Below are 17,923 nucleotides of genomic sequence, written 5' to 3' on the forward strand. Positions count from 1 at the left end.
TTGGTATTTATAAAAAATGAATGTATTTTCTATTTCTTTTTCCATATTTATTAAACCAGTAGTACCTCTGCAAAATGAATATATCAATACTTAAATTCACCCGCCCTCTTAAACGTGTCTTCATTAAATCCCTTCCACACGAAACGCTTTGGTGACTCGAGACAGGTATTTTTGAAAAATTCACACCATCTCTTCCAAATGAGTATATTCAACTTTAATTGATTGCCACATGAGTCTGTTTGGAACTTCAAATTGATATTTCCGAAAAATTCACACTATCTTTTTTAATCCAGCTTTATCCTTACCAATGAAATTTCAATGAACATAAAGGCTCACGAGTGAGATCCGACATTGACAAGCTGAGTACAGATAACCATTTAAGTTCAAAGGTCGAAATTATAGGCATGTTTTCTACATCGCCCAGTTTCGTTGTATTTATATTATTTTCGGCAGCAGACCGGCACGTGACGAATCGACTGCGTCGTAGTTGATTAATCTGTAACGCCACTCAGAAGTCATAACAGTTTTGGCTGGTCGCTTCCACTTGCCAAGATTACGCCTGCTTGCGAGTTACAGCTATAACGTCGCAATTGGTTAACACCATTCCTCACCAATTACCGATTGGGAGGCTGCGTCCCACTTCGTGACAGGGAAATTGCATAAGTTTCAGCTGAAGTGACTCGCTCGAATTGAACGCTCCCTCCTGGGCCTGACTCGCGATTTAACAATCGCGATTGAGTTAGTACTTTCCCCCGCGGCGTCTTAATTAAATTTCTGCCTTCGTATTTAAGCGGAAACGCCGACTAATGCGCAAAAATCAAGACGAAAATTAAACCGGTCAAGTTTTTAAAAAATTAAAATTACCTTTTGGATACTTCGGATCTTCGATCGCCGTTGCTCCAGAAGTGACACAATTCGGATTAATAATTAATTATTACTAATTACAAGTAACGAAGGAGACTTTTTAAATCTTTGAGGAGTTAAATAATCTTCAGAAAAAGCACGGTGATAAAAGAGAGAAAAGTAAGCCGAAGAAGTAATTGCAAAGTCACCTTAATTTTCAAGATTGACTTGACGTCGAATCCATGTTGCGTTTAATTTAAAGTTTCAGAGTATCCAGTTTGCTCACAGTTTATCTGAATTCTGCCCACGGGTTTACGAAGAATTTTCGCAGGAATTATCAAAGCAAACGCCGGGTATTATACAACGAACAAGCTTTTGATTCAAGAATTACAAGCCCAATACAGATAGATTACAGCGTGAGTTATCAGTCGACTATCTGTCTCCTAGGCCCGATGGCATCGTAAACGTGACGGTAAATATAAGTATATATTTGCTATCAGGGATTACGTGTAGATTAACTTCAACGAATTGACTGATTTCGAGACGCGAAACCATCACAGTTCATCGCTGTCCCATATATTCTGCAATCGAAGGATCTTATTAATTTCAATTTGTATGCCAGCCTAGCCGAATCGATAAGGAAGGAAATAAAATTCCAGGCGCCCCAACTTTTTCTAGTAGCAATGAAGATTATTCTTTTTACAAAGGAACACATCGAAATTGCACACGCCGACTTTTACGAGACTCTGCAGATTTGCAGAATGGTGAAAAATATTTGACACGTGTTTTTTGTAATCGGCAATTATCCATGTTGAAGGGGTGAAAAGAGCCCCTACAGTTGGGGGTCGAAAGCATGTTTTCTGAAATTTTCTAAAAAATCCACCAGCGGGCTGGATTCGTCTTTAAAAAACGCACGCTTCCTAAAAAAATATTTCCAACTCCTAATAGTTCTCGAGATATTCCAGAAAATATATTTTCCACCCCCAACTTTAAGTGGCCTGCGTGAAAAGGCCTTAAGGCTGCCTCGTGGGTCCATTTCGACTCGACGCGGTTGTCTATTTTCGCCAAGACGGCGCGCTCCTGAATTCTTTGCTCTATTTTCTCATTTCCATCGCTATGCACAGTTTAAATTGCACGAGGTGAAAATGGAGGCGTGAAAGTTGACTGCGAGCTTTGTGAATCGAATGGATCGTGCGCCGCGGCGCTCTCGCGGTCTTAATTTATGCGCTCGCGGCGCGTACGCGCGGTAATAATAAGCCAACCTGTATTCGCGGTTTATCTTTCTCGGATAGGGGAACACCTGTGCCCACTCGGTGGATTTACACGCCTTATCCTCGCATTAATATGTGCCCGTCATCTCGAGTCCCCTTCGAAAATATGGCATCTTCTAAAGATTACAAAGTGGAGCTAAAAGTGTTTGCCTTCGCGCAAACATCTTTGAAATTCAGGTCAAAAGGTAGAACAGAAAAATTTGTAGCTTCTCCTTTGAATAATATAGGGAATAATTGGCCGAATTTATCTTTCCCTGGATGGTCGTATTTCTTTCATTACCCTTACTACCGTTACCAGGTCCTTTTTACCCAATCGCAATTCTCACTTGTTTAACAATTTTTCTAATCGAAATGTCTGATTTAGAAGAATTATACAGTAAGAATTACAGGGAAGAGCGTAAGAAGTGGATCCTCCAAGTCGATTACCTCGAAAAGTGGGCCTCGCGGGAGAAAATTCGATTTCGCACATTCGATTAATTTTTATGCGAGGAAAATCTGGACAGTATTCCGTGTGCGGAAATCCCCTAGTCACGTTTGTTAGCCATACTCGCTGCACGCCTTTAGGCGTTCCACGCACGTGCCGCTCGTGACTATGCATCCGTGGCACCCAAAAGTTGGATCTGCAAACGAAATGCGAGAAACACGTCGGTGGAGCGTTTCACTTCTCTCAGATCGTGGTCCCCGCGACCGTAAAGAGAGGTGCAGCGTGGTCGTACTCGTTTTCACTGAGGCTAACGTGTTCCCCCTCCGAAGTAGGTTTCTAGGTTGATTTCAGTGAATCTTTTTTTCGCCGACGCTCCTACAGAAGGTGTTAACGGTAAAGCCGCGATGGTGCCCCTGGTTAGATCCCTGCACGGTTTCTTATTCATCGGCACCGATTTGCTCCTCGTGCCTTGCATTCCAGCTCGATGGGGACGAGATATTCGAGGTCGATTTTAATCATACAGGGTGGGTCGAGGTAGGTGGTACAATTAGAGAGGATTCTACGCTTCGAAATAAGTCGAAACGGTGGGAGAGAATTTCTTAGTACGAAGCTTCATTTTCGAAGAAAACGACTTTGGAAATCATCTCGCTGGCTCTACTGAAACTCGGCCACTGTTAGCTGTCTGCAGGTGATATGGCTTGTTCATTATCAGGCGTAATTACTAAGCTGGTTTTCAAGGCAAAATGGATATACTTTTTATCGCTTTTTTGTCGCATTTATCGCTGATGGAGATTCGTGACTAAAAGATTTCGGATTTAGTCATCATTTTCAAGAATTTGTGCGTAGTGCTGAAATTTGGAAAAGGTGGGCGTTAACCGCTTAATGTATCGCTGAACTATAGAAATTTAATATTATAAAGGTAGAATTTTGAGACTGTAGGGGAGACCGGGGTAGGTTGTAACACGGGGTAAATTGTAACATAAGTAAAGTCTTTTGAACGACAAATCTGGTGACCCGCAGCTTCCGCGAGCCGCTTGACGATATTAACACCGTCGGTTTTAGTGACACAAACGAGCGTTATGTATTCATTTTGTGGTTATAGCCCGGAAGTAAATTCCCTTTAAGAAGAAAAGGGAGAAAAATCTTAGCACTTTTATTTCAATTGACCGTCATTAGAAACCGTCTGAATTTTTGCTTCTTTGTCGCAAACGAGTCAGTACACATTTCTGATGTTTAGTTTCTCGTTTGCTGAGATAAAACGCAAAAGTTCAAGCTCGGGGTAAATTGTAACATGTTACTACTTACTCCGCTCTAAATGGTGATAAAGCAAAACAGCTTCCGGGAAATCAGTTGTAATTTCGCAGTAACTAAATATTTCTATACCGAAACATAATATAACAACCTGTTAAAGTGTCCCGCATCTGAATAGAAAAACCATTGCATAAAAATATGCATGTACTTTCTGAAGTAAATCCCCAAAGAATCGATTCTTTTTCTACCTCCTGAGGTTACCCTCAGCAGCCCAAAATCAGGCCCTTCTTCAAACGCATATTCTGAAGTAATAGATCAATATAGAGATAATTTTTGTTTCAATTTTTAAGCGTGATTTCGTTGAATTTAATGTGCAAAAAGAAAATTTAAAATATATTTATAAACATAAATGTGAGAGCGTGTACGCGATGCACCGTTTGATGGTGGACACGATTCCGGGCAGGTGAATTACCTAAAACACGAAGTAAAGGCATTTTTATAATCTGTAAGACAGTCTCCATCTTGTGCAGGAAGCAAAATTTTGTTAAACAAATTAATACAATTTTTATGTCGATGTTTCTGATTTTATCCTTTCTTTGTAGGAAAAATATTTTTTATCTTTTTTCACACGAATTTATATTGAAAATGTGCTCCCAATACATGGAGGGCAATAGTTTCCTGCAACTGCCTGTAAATTTTCATTCAAATCGTTCCAGCGGCTTTGGAGAACGTAGTTTCTGGGAAATCGCGTTTAAACTTGGACATCTTTATCCGATCTCATGTGCAGGCTCGTACATTTTTTCCTGTAATTCCTTCAACTGTTTGAATTTCGGGGCCCGGTTGCGCTTAAAATACGTAGAAAAGATACAGCTAGCTGAATATGCAAACATCCTAAAAACCAATTTCCAAAAATTTTTAGGGAAACCTACCCCCTTAAGTAAGGGTTTCGCCTCCTTTTCTTTCATTTTTATATCGACAGGGTAAACAAACCTCCCCCTATATTCACATAACTTGCAACTAACCTTTTAATTCCTACTTCTTGCGTCCAGTTTTTGCCTACACACATTAATATCAATAAGAATAGCTCAGAGCTATTCTTTCATTTCCTCGCCGATCCTTGCACTTGGCAGTGGTCGAGTCGAGGTGACTCGTGGCTGCGCCTCGAATTCCTTCGGCGCGAACATCCGCGCTCCTCATCGCCCCCGCATAAAGGCTCCCCCAAACCAACGCGAATATCTGCTCCGCGCCGCGGATCAGATAAGGCAGAAGTTTTTTTTATACGTGGTGGCTTATGGGCAGTGTTATCTGATCCGCGGCGGATCCGCTCCGCGCCGCGAAATTCGCGTTGTTTTGCGTTAAAACATTGAACTGCGAATACCCATGAACCCTAACGAAAGGAACCATTGGGGAATCATCTTTGATCGACGCGGGGTGTAGGGTTGGCAAGGCGGCTCCGACCTTGAAAGAGCGCGCTGTAGGAGCGTAGGAGACAGCTCGTGTCTCTCCTCGCGCTCCTACCGGCTGCCAATTATTCTGGTTATTCCGGTACGTCGATCTGTGCACGGTCGATCTGACTTTTTCCCATCCGTCATCGCGGCCGGGGATGCGCCTGGCGTGGCCGCCGCGCCGTTCACCACCGAGCCGTGCGTCCGTTACGTAAAAAGAAGGGATTTCGTAAATCGTCTCGACGTCGCGCGCCACTCGCCCTCCCCGAAGCACCGCCGCCGCCTATATTCGTTCACCTGCGCGCCTTTCGAATCCGCGGACGTCCGTAAACAGGCGACGGCCTGTCAGTCGAGCTTATTATTTTCATCTGCCGCCGTGGGGTGAACCCCCGCCGCATCCGCGGGCGAACTTTTGAATTTCTACGCGCGAACGGAAGCCGAGGACGGTCGTGCTGCCCTTCCGAATCTCTGCCGGGTAAGGTGTGACTATTTTTTGGCGTGTTCGACGGCAAACGCTTGGTAGATTCAGGTGGTAGCTTTGAATTATTGCGGGGGGTAGCTTTGGGGAGAAAGTGGTTTAGGCAGTGGCGGATTTAAGAGATGAAAATGGCCGAGAAAGAAGGCTAATTTCGTGGCTCTGTTTTTGGTAAATTAAAAGTTGTTATAAAATTTCTTTACTGGCATTAGAAAGTACAGCTCTTGAAGAATTGTTTTCTCAAGATAGCATGTAAAAATATTGATTATTGTAGCCGCAGCAGTCGATGGCGCGATAGACCTTCAGAAATTTGTTTAAAACAGGCGCACCTCGAGGTTTCGCTGTAACGGTGACTCTGGAATCAAAATTTATAACTTTTAAATATCTTCGCTTGTATGTACACGTTTAAAAAAAATAATAATTTTGATAATAATTTTAATTTATGGGAAACAAAAGAAAATAAAAATTCTGGACAGGGACCCAAATGGCAACTGCTTAGGAGAAATGTGTGGGTTCTTGTTTTTGAAATTTAAAACGTAATTGTTTACAAAGAATTTTGGTAGCAAGCGTTTCATGGAATACAGATGCGCCTTGAATTAATGTGAAGGAAAGACTTAAGGTGTTCGCTTTGATGTTAGTGGGATGGAGCCTGTTGTACTCTGGAGAATTTTTTTTTAATCTAGAACACGTTATTTTCTACGACTTTAGTACAAAATGGATATGCATCTTGCATTATTGTGGCGTAAGATTCAAGTTCAGTGTACTAAATCTAAGAAAAGGAAGAGATCGTAAGTTAGGAATAGTATAGAAACTGAAGGTGCCAATTTCAATTAATTTTATTCCCTATTTAGGCGGTATTTACAAAATTTAACCAAGTAAAACTTAAAATACAATATTTGAAGCCCACCGAAAAAGAATGGTTACATTTTACAGTTTCTTTCAACTTTAACGTGATTCCTTCCACGGCAATAATCAATTATCAAAATTTCCTAAAAAGAAGGATCATGTTGTCGTAAAGTTGACCTAGACATTTCCATTCTGCGACCATCGCAAAATCCCACGATCGAGTCGAATAAAATGACGGAAGCGGTTCTTCGCGCGCATTTCTGAACTGCCTGTTTCGCTTGGCATCGGCGCGGAACGCCTGTGCCAAAAATAAAGAGAAATTCGCCTTTGTTCGACGCTAGATCGAAATGCTTCGAATATCGCGGTCGACAAGATCACGCGCGACTAGCGCCACCGATAAATTTAAAAGCGCTCCTGACGCAACGCTTCGCTTTCTTTCCGAACGTCCAATTATCTCTGCTTCAAACCGCTAAATTATGACCATGAGCGTTCGATTACTCATCGATCTCCCTTTCTCATACTGCACCGATTTTCAGCGCCTTCCTGCGGGCAAGATAACGAATACTTACCGCCGTGAAAATTACCGCCAACGCAGCAAGCACAATTGACCATAGGTACGCAAGAATTTGAGAAATTGAAATTTGTAACAAGTAAAAAGTATTACTTGACGGAAATGCATTCGTTCTGCTGTGTTTTAACACCTCCACTGTCCTCGGCGTGTTTCCACGCCGAGGGCCTCCCACGCTTCCCGCTGCTTTGGCGTGTCTTCGCGTCGATATTTCCTAGAAAGCGTCGAAAGTATTTTCTAACCTAATCACGCCGTGCATTCGTGTATCGTAAAAAGTCGTGGGTAACAGCCTCTGCGGTAATCGATTGTAATCGAGCTTCGAGACCGTTCGAGACCATCGACTAACGTCATTAGGGTAACGCAGGTTCGTCAGACTTTGCGTGATCGAAGGAATTTTTTTCGCAACGAGCTTGTTCACTTCAGTGCGTGACACGTTCGTGATGAATTACCACGGAAAGGAATCACAGCTGTTACTCAACATTTTCCCGGTGAGGAGCGTCATTTATCACGCACGCGAATACTGTCCGCGGAAATTGGCGCGCGAGATCGTATTTGGCACGTGCGAAATATTCACAACAGCTTGTAATCGCTTACCCGTTGCGAGTACAACGGAAATATCGCAGCACGCACCGAAATAGAAACTTTGTTTTGCTCGTCGATTCATCATTTTTCGTCTGCGCTTCCCTTGCAATGGTTCGGTAAATGTTTACCACTCTGACTTAACCTTCATTCATACGAAAGATAACAGTCAACCACTCTGCGATAACAATCGTCGTTGTAGAGTAAGGTGATCGTTCGTCCCCGGAACACGATTTCTGTCCCCAATTCTGGATTTTAAAATAATCATTTGCCCCTAATTTTCAGTAATAGTCCCCGAGTTCTTGTTTAGAGTTACAAAATAATCGATGCGAATCCGTTGCCACCAGCTCTCTAATGATATTCTACGAGTAGGTGGTCCCTAAAAAAATATATCTCATGTCTCTGGGAACCCCATGAAAGAAATGGTCACCTTAGTGCAAAGCCAATGACTCGCACGTGCTTCGTACACGAACGCGTTATTAACGGATGTTTCTTTATCGGTGTTACAGTTTCCTGGTGAGTGCATCCTCACATACATGGAGTTTCAGCTGGATAGTGCAGAATACTGCCAGGCCCAACACAAATAGAGAGACACGCCCGCATACCCTAGAACCTGCTAGGTACCATTAAAGAGGAAGCAAGGAGGAATAATTTTAATCGGGCAAAGGAAAATTCAATATCGGGATCATTGCCTCAAAGTCAAGAAAATCATCAGCTAGTCATCGCGCAAGACGTAGAAGAATTAAATAGCATCAATTGTTAATTTACACTATTAAATGCAAGCATCGTAGTTACTGAGCGCACCTGATCCAGGCGCACCCAGTGCCAAATAGGTAAGAATCGAAGGCTGCGGAGATTTTTACCACTATATTCTTATCGTCGGGGTTTAGGACAAAGCTGACGGCGAGGTTGTTGGTTTCAGATAATCTTCCGAATCATAGTCAAGGATCCCAAGTGGGAATCGATCGCATATCAATCAACGCCTAATGTAACGTAGCCCTCACCCTTTTTGGCGAAATTCGCGCCCCGACAACCCCTCCTCGAGGTCTACATGTGAACCCACTGTTCTGTCCTCTGTAAAAAAATAACAAAGTATTCAATTAGTTAAATGAGAAACAACTTTATAAGACTGACACCTATGGGCTAAGTTTGTCAAGTTCAGCTTTCGTTGCGTCGTACAGTGTGGCATATTGAAAGATTAAACAGTGTCGTACAAAAGTCATCGAAAGAGTCGGAGCGATAGGAAAGTAGGGGTACACCACTTGCTGTCCAAGAGGAAATGAGCAACATGAGGGTGAAGGACATCAGGCCGGCGCCCGCCGAGATCGAATACAAAAACATGAAGTTCCTCATCACTGATCGGCCCAATGATCAGACCATTCATACTTTTATCCAAGTACGTACATTAATGTTCATCTGCCCTGTATCAGTGTTACGAGGAAATCTGGCGGACTCGAATTAACAGGCGCCCCGTTTCTTTAATAGGAACTGAAGAAGCACAATGTGAAAGAAGTAGTGAGGGTCTGCGAACCAACGTACAAAGTCGAGGAACTTAAAGCAGAAGGGATCAACGTCATAGACTTGGTATTTGACGACGGCACATTTCCACCAACCGAAGTAAATTATAGCCATACTGACAAGAGTTTAAACGAGCCTGAGAACTTCATTTACATAAATGAATTTCTGTTGCAGGTCGTCGATGAATGGTTTGAACTACTGAAAAATCGCTTCCGCGAGTCTCCTGACGCGTGCGTGGCAGTGCACTGCGTCGCGGGGCTTGGTAGGGCACCAGTCTTGGTCGCGCTTGCTCTGATTGAATTGGGGCTGAAGTACGAAGACGCGGTCGCGTTGATCAGAGAGTAAGTAGCTCTTAATTTCTACCGTTACGGGATAATCGTGGAACTGGGATTTGTCTCTGCAGGAAAAGACGAGGCGCCATCAACGCGAAGCAGCTGGCCTACCTTGAAAAGTATCGTCCCAAGTCTCGGTTGAAGCTCAAAAATGGACAGAAGAACTCCTGCTGCGTCCAATAGATTAAACGATTTCTTTGAGAAAGTTACTACTTCATACTGATTGGTATACCTAATTGTATAGGTTTTCATGCCTGGCAACAAGAGACATACTGTACCGACTCTGTTCTGAAAGGCCTATCAATGGAAATGCAACCGAACAAATTTCACAGCCATATTTCGCGCACATCTAATTCTCCGTCACGAGCCGATGCAATTCAAACGGGGAGATTGCTCGCGATTGCTTTCACCTTTATTTTGTGAAATTTTTGTATTTATTTTTGATACTAAATTAATGTTAAACGCTGCGGTACAGAAGGGAGCCTTTAGCGGGTGATAAACGAAAATAGCGGATAAAATTTCAATGGATCTGATTACCTCTGTAATGATAAACGGTCATTGGGTCAATTTGCGCGCCCGTGCGTGGTGCCTCATTCCGTTCAGCGAAATTCAAGGCTATTATGTACGAGAACTCTGGAAGGCTGCATTTATTTGATCCAAGATGATGAAACGCGCGATCACGTTACCAATCGATTTGTGAATATTAGTTGATGCGTAATTTATACATAATATTCTAGGGATGGTTGGAGCAAACGCTTCTTGTTAAGATGATTCCTTTGGTACTACGATTGCATCCAGCTGTCGGCGAGCGTAGCTTTTTAGAGGAATTAGTGCAATAAAAACTTTCGTTCCCCAGAACGATCGAATACAGGAAATGTATAAGCGTCTTACCGACAACAATCTTTTAACGTTCTTCTCTTTCTTTCTCGCTCGAGGAAATAAAAAGCAGCGACTCAGCGTGTCTACTTGTAGATCGCGAATCGAACGCACGTTTCTCACAGATGTTCTGCATACGGTGTGAATAAGGGGAAAGAAAATAAAGGCATGATCTGTACTTGAATTTCTTTTTTACGGAGATTACTGTAATATATCGACACGTATTTATTGAACAGCATCCCGCGGCACTGAGCGAAGTGTGGTTTGTACAACAGTAATGTATTATTTTTATTAAACAAAATGGGCTTCGCCATGTTCATTTGAATTTTGTAAATAGCCCAGCGCGGTCGAGACTCGCTTAAACAGTTGTACATTATATCGCGAATATTCTGCAAACGTGGTTCGTTTGTCTCTTTTTTTCTCTCAATCACAACTGAACTTTTAAACACATTACGCGCAGCTCCGACACGCTTATAATGAAAACAGGAAATCTGTATGAAATAGGGAAAATGGGGCGATTAACGCAAGGGAACCGTAGAGTTGCATTTCCAGTGGCATGCCGAACTGATGGGTGTTCTTAACTCTTATTGGACTTGGAATCTGCGTTAACTTGAATAACGAAATATCGCGAAGCAAAACGTGAAGTAATTATCGACTCCAGAGTTATATATCACTTTTATCGTAGCTCAACGGCAATTTCACCAGGATCCTTTGAACGTCCACCTTTTATTCGATAAAGTTTTAGAGAGACAGACAGACGGAGAGAGAGAGAGAGAGAGAGAGAGCTGCGCGCGCGAGGCGCGCTTAGGATTTTGGTAAAATTGTCGGCGACGCTGTACGCCACACTAAACTGTGTTCAAAAGATAGACGAAGAAAAAAATGATGAATTCGCTCCTAAAATAATGAATGTAATACTTAGATCGTTTCACGCGTCTGCCGATTCTATGTGAATGTACATATTTCCCGCATGGCGTTACGATACGCGAATTCTGTTCAATTGCCTCGTGCTTGGCCAAGATTGCACACCGCAAGGGCGACGATGCGAATCGTTGTGGATCGAACTTTTGTATTTTCTTTGTTCTTTCCCCCTCCCCCTCCCCCTTCCTTTCTCGTGAGAATTACGAGCGTATTTTCTACGGTACTGACTAATGAATTTTGATTGACACGATTCCGTCGTCAACGACCAAATCTTTCGTCCTTTATCGCGCATAATGCTTGATTGCCGGTGGCTGGGTACATTCACTGTGATCGCAGACGCGAAATGGAATTTTCGAACCTGGTACACAGATCCTTTTTTCTAATGTTAAAAAGATGAGAAACTGCAATATTTTTTACCAGAGGATGGGACGTGGGACATTCGTAAAAAAAAGATGAAAATTATCGAGTCTTAGATTCCGAAATTGAATGACCTTCGATTGTTCGATTTCTTTTGTTCTTAGTTCAATTAACTGTTACAGCCGTGATCGGCGTATGTGTTTTTATTTTCTTCTTCATACAGCCCTTTTTAAAGTACGATACCGACGCTTCGATTAAGCGCGTCTAATATTCATTCGGGGAGAGAGAGAGTTACCAACGAATTTGTTCTTTTCATTTTGTACCGCGTGGAATTCAATTTTGCGCATCGATTCACTTCTTCGAGCGGAAGTAATTATTGTGTACGAGTGATAATTTACTTATCTGTGATAGATTTATTGCGGGAATGGTGGAAAATTAGAAGGGAATGATTCGGCTTATTAAAAAGCAAAAGCATACTTCACCTGTGAAATGATATTTGGAGTCTTTTCGAGGCGAAGTAATCGTTGCCCTCTACATTAAAATTTAGAGTCGACGGAGATTTGTGGGTCTTATTTAAAATTGTACATGGAAAAACATATTTCGATCTGAATCGTATTTACTGTGACATGTACTTGCAACAGTGTATTAAGAAAGAAATCTTTTATTCTTCGAAGAATTGAATCGAAACGCTATTAAATGTTATTTTATTATTCAGGAAAAAAGAGATGATCCGTAAGGAAATACGATGAAGCGTAGATTTATAATTGCCATTCTTTTATAATGGTAATTACGAGAATCGTTTTCGTACGGTGTTTTGTATGTTATGTTTAAAGGTATCAGCTCATGAATATTGAGAAAACAGGAACAACTTAGGTAGCAAAGAAGAAATCCTCTATTTTGAACCGACGTAATAATAAAAAGAACAGTCACTCCTTTTAAATCGATTAAGCAAAAAGAAAGAAGATAAATTTAACGAGTTAGCGCAATTTAAACAAGAATTACTATTATTATATATTTAATTTGTTAATGTAATTTCCTACCTACCGCTGTATTAATGACATACTGATTAAATTAAATGGAAAGAAAATTTTGTTATATTGTAAAGCATCAGTAATGAAATAAAAAAGAATGGAAGTCGTTTTGTGAAGAAACTATCGTTCTCTAATATTCCGTATGCGACCGGTGAATTAATGAAATGCAGATGTATTAGAAAAGTGACCATTTTAATTCTGAACTTTGTAAAAAGTTTCAGTTACAAAAGTAGTACGTATGTTTTATTAGTTAAATAACAAGCCATATAATACATTAAATTGTTACGTATTTAGTAATACAGTATTAATCTAACACTTATGAAGTATTCTAATTTGTTATGTACACAGTGAATGAGAATTTCTGCCAGCAATTTTGTGTTTCGGAAAGAAAGGCAGCTTAGTAATTGGTATCTGAATCTGTATCTTCTTCGAACGCATTAATTGCCCGCGGCGGCGAAGAACTACCCAAAATTTCTTCTTCACTTTCCGGTTCAGCTTTGTCCTTGATGTCTAAAGCGTAACGCCTCCAAGGAAATCTGCAAAAATTGTGACAATTTAAGAACAATTTCGCCACTTCGAAAATTCGAAAAAATCTGAAACTTTGCAGGAATTTAGCTCAAGTTTCAGATTTTTGAATTTTCGATTTGCCCAACTCAGTTGTTGAAGACTAACTAAAAATTCTGGATAGCTTGCCTTGTTTTTTCACTAAAACAATCCTCCACAAAGGTGTCCGATACAATTTTGCAATGACCTTTTAATTGCTGAGACTTTGGTGTATTCTTAAAGGCACAAATCAAATGAGTACACTTTTTGTTAGTCGTATTAGGATCGGCGATATACCTGGCGCCCATTTGAAGCGCCTTTCTCCTAATTTCGTCCCTCTGTGGATTAACGTATCCACTGAGTGAAAATGTAACATCCTCCAAGAGTTTGGAAAACAATTTCGTCGGCTTTTTCAATTTGATACTTTTCTTGCTCGTACTTGCTTCCGGCTTAGGCGTTGGTCTAGGCTGCGGTAATCGCCCACAATTTTTACATATCTTATCGTCCGACTCATCTGGACACAGAGAACAGTTCTGTTTCTTTCTAATTACGTTCTCTTTCGAAGGACTATCTTCGTGGCTCAAGGAACGCTTTCTCGAATTTGTGCTACGTCTCTGGTTTTCCAGCTTCGCATCCTTTTTATTTATCGAAGGTGACGGTGAAGATATAATATCACCGAACGGAGTTCGCGCCACTGGCTTCTCATTCGATTCGTCTGTAACTTTCTCATCGTTCTTTTTAGAACCATTCAGCAAAGTTGAATTAGCGGAATCTTTGTTTTTAGCTCCGAATACTTCCTCCGCTTTTCCAGCTTCCAATTTCTCTAGTAACGGTCTCTTCATTGGCTCTTTGTCCTCCTCTTGCCTCTTAGAAAAATTATTCATACTTGTCTCTTTAATCTTTGTAAGCAATTCACGTTTGTAATTCGTCTTTTTGTTATCAGTCATTCTCAGGTATTTCTCCTTAAAATCATCCACAGGCGATTTGTTATCATCCCCGTCTGCTTGTTTCAGTTTGAACCTTCCGAACACATCCAATTCCAAATCGACCACTACTTCCGTCTTCAGCACGATGAAAGAGAGACCAAATAGTTCTTTCAAGTTTGCCGGCTGCATGCAAGTCACCTTCACGCGGTCGAATTTTATCTTTAACGTGTCGGGGTTCAACTCCTTCTTCGTAAATATCTGTACCTGATCCTTGAACTTCCCGTTTATCGCTTCGTCGTGCGTCATGAATTGATGGTTTACAATGGGTACCCAATTGTCAGGCTCTGCGGATGTGGAGGCAGTAACGATTACGACGCAACTGCGATAGTTTCCGATATCTATGCCTGTGATGCAGGAAGGCTCCATCATTTGGAAAATAACACTGGCAAGCATTTCTCCTGGCTTGGCGCATCGCCACAAAGAGTTTGAGCGATGCTGGAGAAGGTTAGACGCAGGATGGGATGGATGTTCGGAGGAACAGCTAATCACTTTGGCGAGTTTGATAATCATTGTTTGCAACTTTTATTCAGCACAGTTTTCTTCATTTGGGGATATACGCAAGTGTATGCCAGAGTGATTTGATTCAAATTGAACGTGTGTATATTGTTCTACTCTAAAGAAATTTAATGGCACTCGAAAATTAAATTGAGTTTGTTTACCGCCAAAATCTGTCAGTGCGAAACACACGTACCGACACCATAACCTATGTGTTCGTCGTAAAATGTTAATTATACGCAAAAGGAGTTAAGTTTTAAGTTCTGCGTAATTAATCTACCAATGGGTTTCCATTCCACCCAAAATTTCTATCTGTCGTGCGATGATATTGTTAATTTCTCGCTTCTTAACACGATTTTAAAATTCGTTCACTTTATGGACACGACACTATAGCCACCTAGCGATCGAATCTACGAATCACAGACGAGGTATATGGAATAGGCACAGACCAGGTATAGGATAGACCTATCGCGCAATGTAATTTTGTGTCACGCTCAGGGGGCTCGCGAGCCTCCTTACCATTTTCGTGTTGCACCCAACGTTATCAATTCAGTCTAAACTAAGATTACAATGCTACGAGTGGTAGGAATTAAAATTAAATCTTATCGAAAACATTTAAATCTAAAACGGTTATTTTCAATCAACATGTTGTATAATAATTATTCCCTTTACTAATAGATTTTCGTACGTGAAAAAATGTTGTAACATTTGTCCCATTTTCTATAATAGACAAGTCAAGTTACTAAAAATATTTTTCTTTTTACAGGTTTTAACTTTGGAATATTTCGACCTGAACAGGCACGTAAAGATGTGGGCCAAATGATGAAAACCTCAATAATAAACACAAGAAAATAGTGATTTTTATATAATTTGCACTTTATTGTAACACTGTAAAGGTCTTTTATGCGAATAAATTAAGAGAAACTTGAAACAAACTCTGTTATTATTCAGAAATACCATTTTACATATTCCTATCCAAACTCCTCTGCCTCTTCCGAATTCCATTGCACGATTCTTGCACCTGCAACAAAGTTGCAAACAGAGATTTGGCTTCTCGCAAGAACGCACAAAATTTCGGCTTCGTAACAGGATAACATGACTTCGAAGGAGGTGGCGCAAAGTAATGTCTCTGGAAAGCGAATCAAAGGCGCAGAACTATTTGAAGCAGAAGTTTCGCTGAATTTTAGGATACCTTCTTGCGGCCTCATGTTCTCCCGATACATATTGGCCAAAACCTGGCATACATTTTCAGAACGCACAAAATTTGGGCTTCGTAACAGGAGAACATGATGTCGAAAGAGGTGGCACTAAGTAATGTCTTCGGAGAGAGAATCGAGGATGCCTTCGAAGCTGAAATTCAGAATACCTCTTTTCGCTTCATGTTCTCCTGATACCTGGGCCAAAATCTGGCAAAAATTTTCAGAATGCACAAAATTGGGCTTCGTAACAGGAGAACATGATGTCGAAAGAGGTGGCACTAAGTAATGTCTTCGGAGAGAGAATCGAGGATGCCTTCGAAGCTGAAATTCAGAATACCTCTTTTCGCTTCATGTTCTCCTGATACCTGGGCCAAAATCTGGCAAAAATTTTCAGAATGCACAAAATTGGGCTTCGTAACAGGAGAACATGATGTCGAAAGAGGTGGCACTAAGTAATGTCTTCGGAGAGAGAATCGAGGATGCCTTCGAAGCTGAAATTCAGAATACCTCTTTTCGCTTCATGTTCTCCTGATACCTGGGCCAAAATCTGGCAAAAATTTTCAGAATGCACAAAATTGGGCTTCGTAACAGGAGAACATGATGTCGAAAGAGGTGGCACTAAGTAATGTCTTCGGAGAGAGAATCGAGGATGCCTTCGAAGCTGAAATTCAGAATACCTCTTTTCGCTTCATGTTCTCCTGATACCTGGGCCAAAATCTGGCAAAAATTTTCAGAATGCACAAAATTGGGCTTCGTAACAGGAGAACATGATGTCGAAAGAGGTGGCACTAAGTAATGTCTTCGGAGAGAGAATCGAGGATGCCTTCGAAGCTGAAATTCAGAATACCTCTTTTCGCTTCATGTTCTCCTGTTACCTGGGCCAAAATCTGGCAAAAATTTTCAGAATGCACAAAATTGGGCTTCGTAACAGGAGAACATGATGTCGAAAGAGGTGGCACTAAGTAATGTCTTCGGAGAGAGAATCGAGGATGCCTTCGAAGCTGAAATTCAGAATACCTCTTTTCGCTTCATGTTCTCCTGATACCTGGGCCAAAATCTGGCAAAAATTTTCAGAATGCACAAAATTGGGCTTCGTAACAGGAGAACATGATGTCGAAGGAGGTGGCACTAAGTAATGTCTTCGGAGAGAGAATCGAGGATGCCTTCGAAGCTGAAATTCAGAATACCTCTTTTCGCTTCATGTTCTCCTGATACCTGGGCCAAAATCTGGCAAAAATTTTCAGAATGCACAAAATTGGGCTTCGTAACAGGAGAACATGATGTCGAAAGAGGTGGCACTAAGTAATGTCTTCGGAGAGAGAATCGAGGATGCCTTCGAAGCTGAAATTCAGAATACCTCTTTTCGCTTCATGTTCTCCTGATACCTGGGCCAAAATCTGGCAAAAATTTTCAGAATGCACAAAATTGGGCTTAGTAACAGGAGAACATGATGTCGAAAGAGGTGGCACTAAGTAATGTCTTCGGAGAGAGAATCGAGGATGCCTTCGAAGCTGAAATTCAGAATACCTCTTTTCGCTTCATGTTCTCCTGATACCTGGGCCAAAATCTGGCAAAAATTTTCAGAATGCACAAAATTGGGCTTCGTAACAGGAGAACATGATGTCGAAAGAGGTGGCACTAAGTAATGTCTTCGGAGAGAGAATCGAGGATGCCTTCGAAGCTGAAATTCAGAATACCTCTTTTCGCTTCATGTTCTCCTGATACCTGGGCCAAAATCTGGCAAAAATTTTCAGAATGCACAAAATTGGGCTTCGTAACAGGAGAACATGATGTCGAAGGAGGTGGCACTAAGTAATGTCTTCGGAGAGAGAATCGAGGATGCCTTCGAAGCTGAAATTCAGAATACCTCTTTTCGCTTCATGTTCTCCTGATACCTGGGCCAAAATCTGGCAAAAATTTTCAGAATGCACAAAATTGGGCTTCGTAACAGGAGAACATGATGTCG

The 17,923-nt window shown here is 41.4% G+C and overlaps 2 protein-coding genes and 2 long non-coding RNA genes across 8 annotated transcripts in view; 2 read left to right on the plus strand and 2 right to left on the minus strand.

Annotated features, from left to right (window-relative positions):
• The window catches only part of LOC143377947 (PRL-1 phosphatase-like), a 63,518-nt gene extending 50,664 nt beyond the window's left edge, over positions 1-12,854 (plus strand). For 3 of the 5 annotated variants that reach the window (XM_076829775.1, XM_076829778.1, XM_076829776.1), the window contains 5 exons: positions 8,212-8,535; positions 8,625-9,098; positions 9,188-9,319; positions 9,395-9,561; positions 9,624-12,854. In XM_076829775.1, the coding sequence (XP_076685890.1) occupies positions 8,982-9,098; positions 9,188-9,319; positions 9,395-9,561; positions 9,624-9,735 (528 nt within the window). In that variant the 5' untranslated portion in view covers positions 8,212-8,535; positions 8,625-8,981 and the 3' untranslated portion in view covers positions 9,736-12,854. Of the gene's footprint in view, positions 1-5,550; positions 5,710-7,501; positions 7,612-8,211; positions 8,536-8,624; positions 9,099-9,187; positions 9,320-9,394; positions 9,562-9,623 lie in introns of those variants that run through there. The other 2 variants (XM_076829777.1, XM_076829779.1) reach the window with 2 other exon arrangements.
• Positions 1-17,923, minus strand: part of LOC143377575 (uncharacterized) — a 186,689-nt gene that overhangs the window by 163,488 nt on the left and 5,278 nt on the right. The window lies entirely within an intron of this gene.
• Positions 12,908-15,151, minus strand: Xrcc1 (DNA repair protein XRCC1). Its single transcript, XM_076829774.1, has 2 exons — positions 13,428-15,151; positions 12,908-13,270 (listed from the first exon to the last, which is right to left on the minus strand). Exons 1-2 carry the CDS (start codon positions 14,771-14,773, stop codon positions 13,132-13,134), a joined length of 1,485 nt encoding a protein of 494 aa, XP_076685889.1. The 5' UTR covers positions 14,774-15,151; the 3' UTR covers positions 12,908-13,131.
• LOC143377948 (uncharacterized) lies at positions 15,306-15,693 on the plus strand. Its single transcript, XR_013087448.1, has 2 exons — positions 15,306-15,442; positions 15,525-15,693. It is a non-coding gene; the product is annotated as an uncharacterized LOC143377948 (long non-coding RNA).

This window comes from Andrena cerasifolii, chromosome 16 (assembly GCF_050908995.1).
Source record: "Andrena cerasifolii isolate SP2316 chromosome 16, iyAndCera1_principal, whole genome shotgun sequence".
NCBI lineage: Eukaryota > Metazoa > Arthropoda > Insecta > Hymenoptera > Andrenidae > Andrena > Andrena cerasifolii.

What these genes read in the sequence shown, in the direction of transcription:
- Xrcc1 (XM_076829774.1), bottom strand. Translation starts at nt 14,773, where the DNA reads ATGATTATCAAACTCGCCAAAGTGATTAGCTGTTCCTCCGAACATCCA. An exon ending in TGTTTTAGTGAAAAAACAAG is followed by an intron (nt 13,271 to 13,427) that starts GCAAGCTATCCA and finishes CAATTTTTGCAG; the next exon opens with ATTTCCTTGGAGGCGTTACG.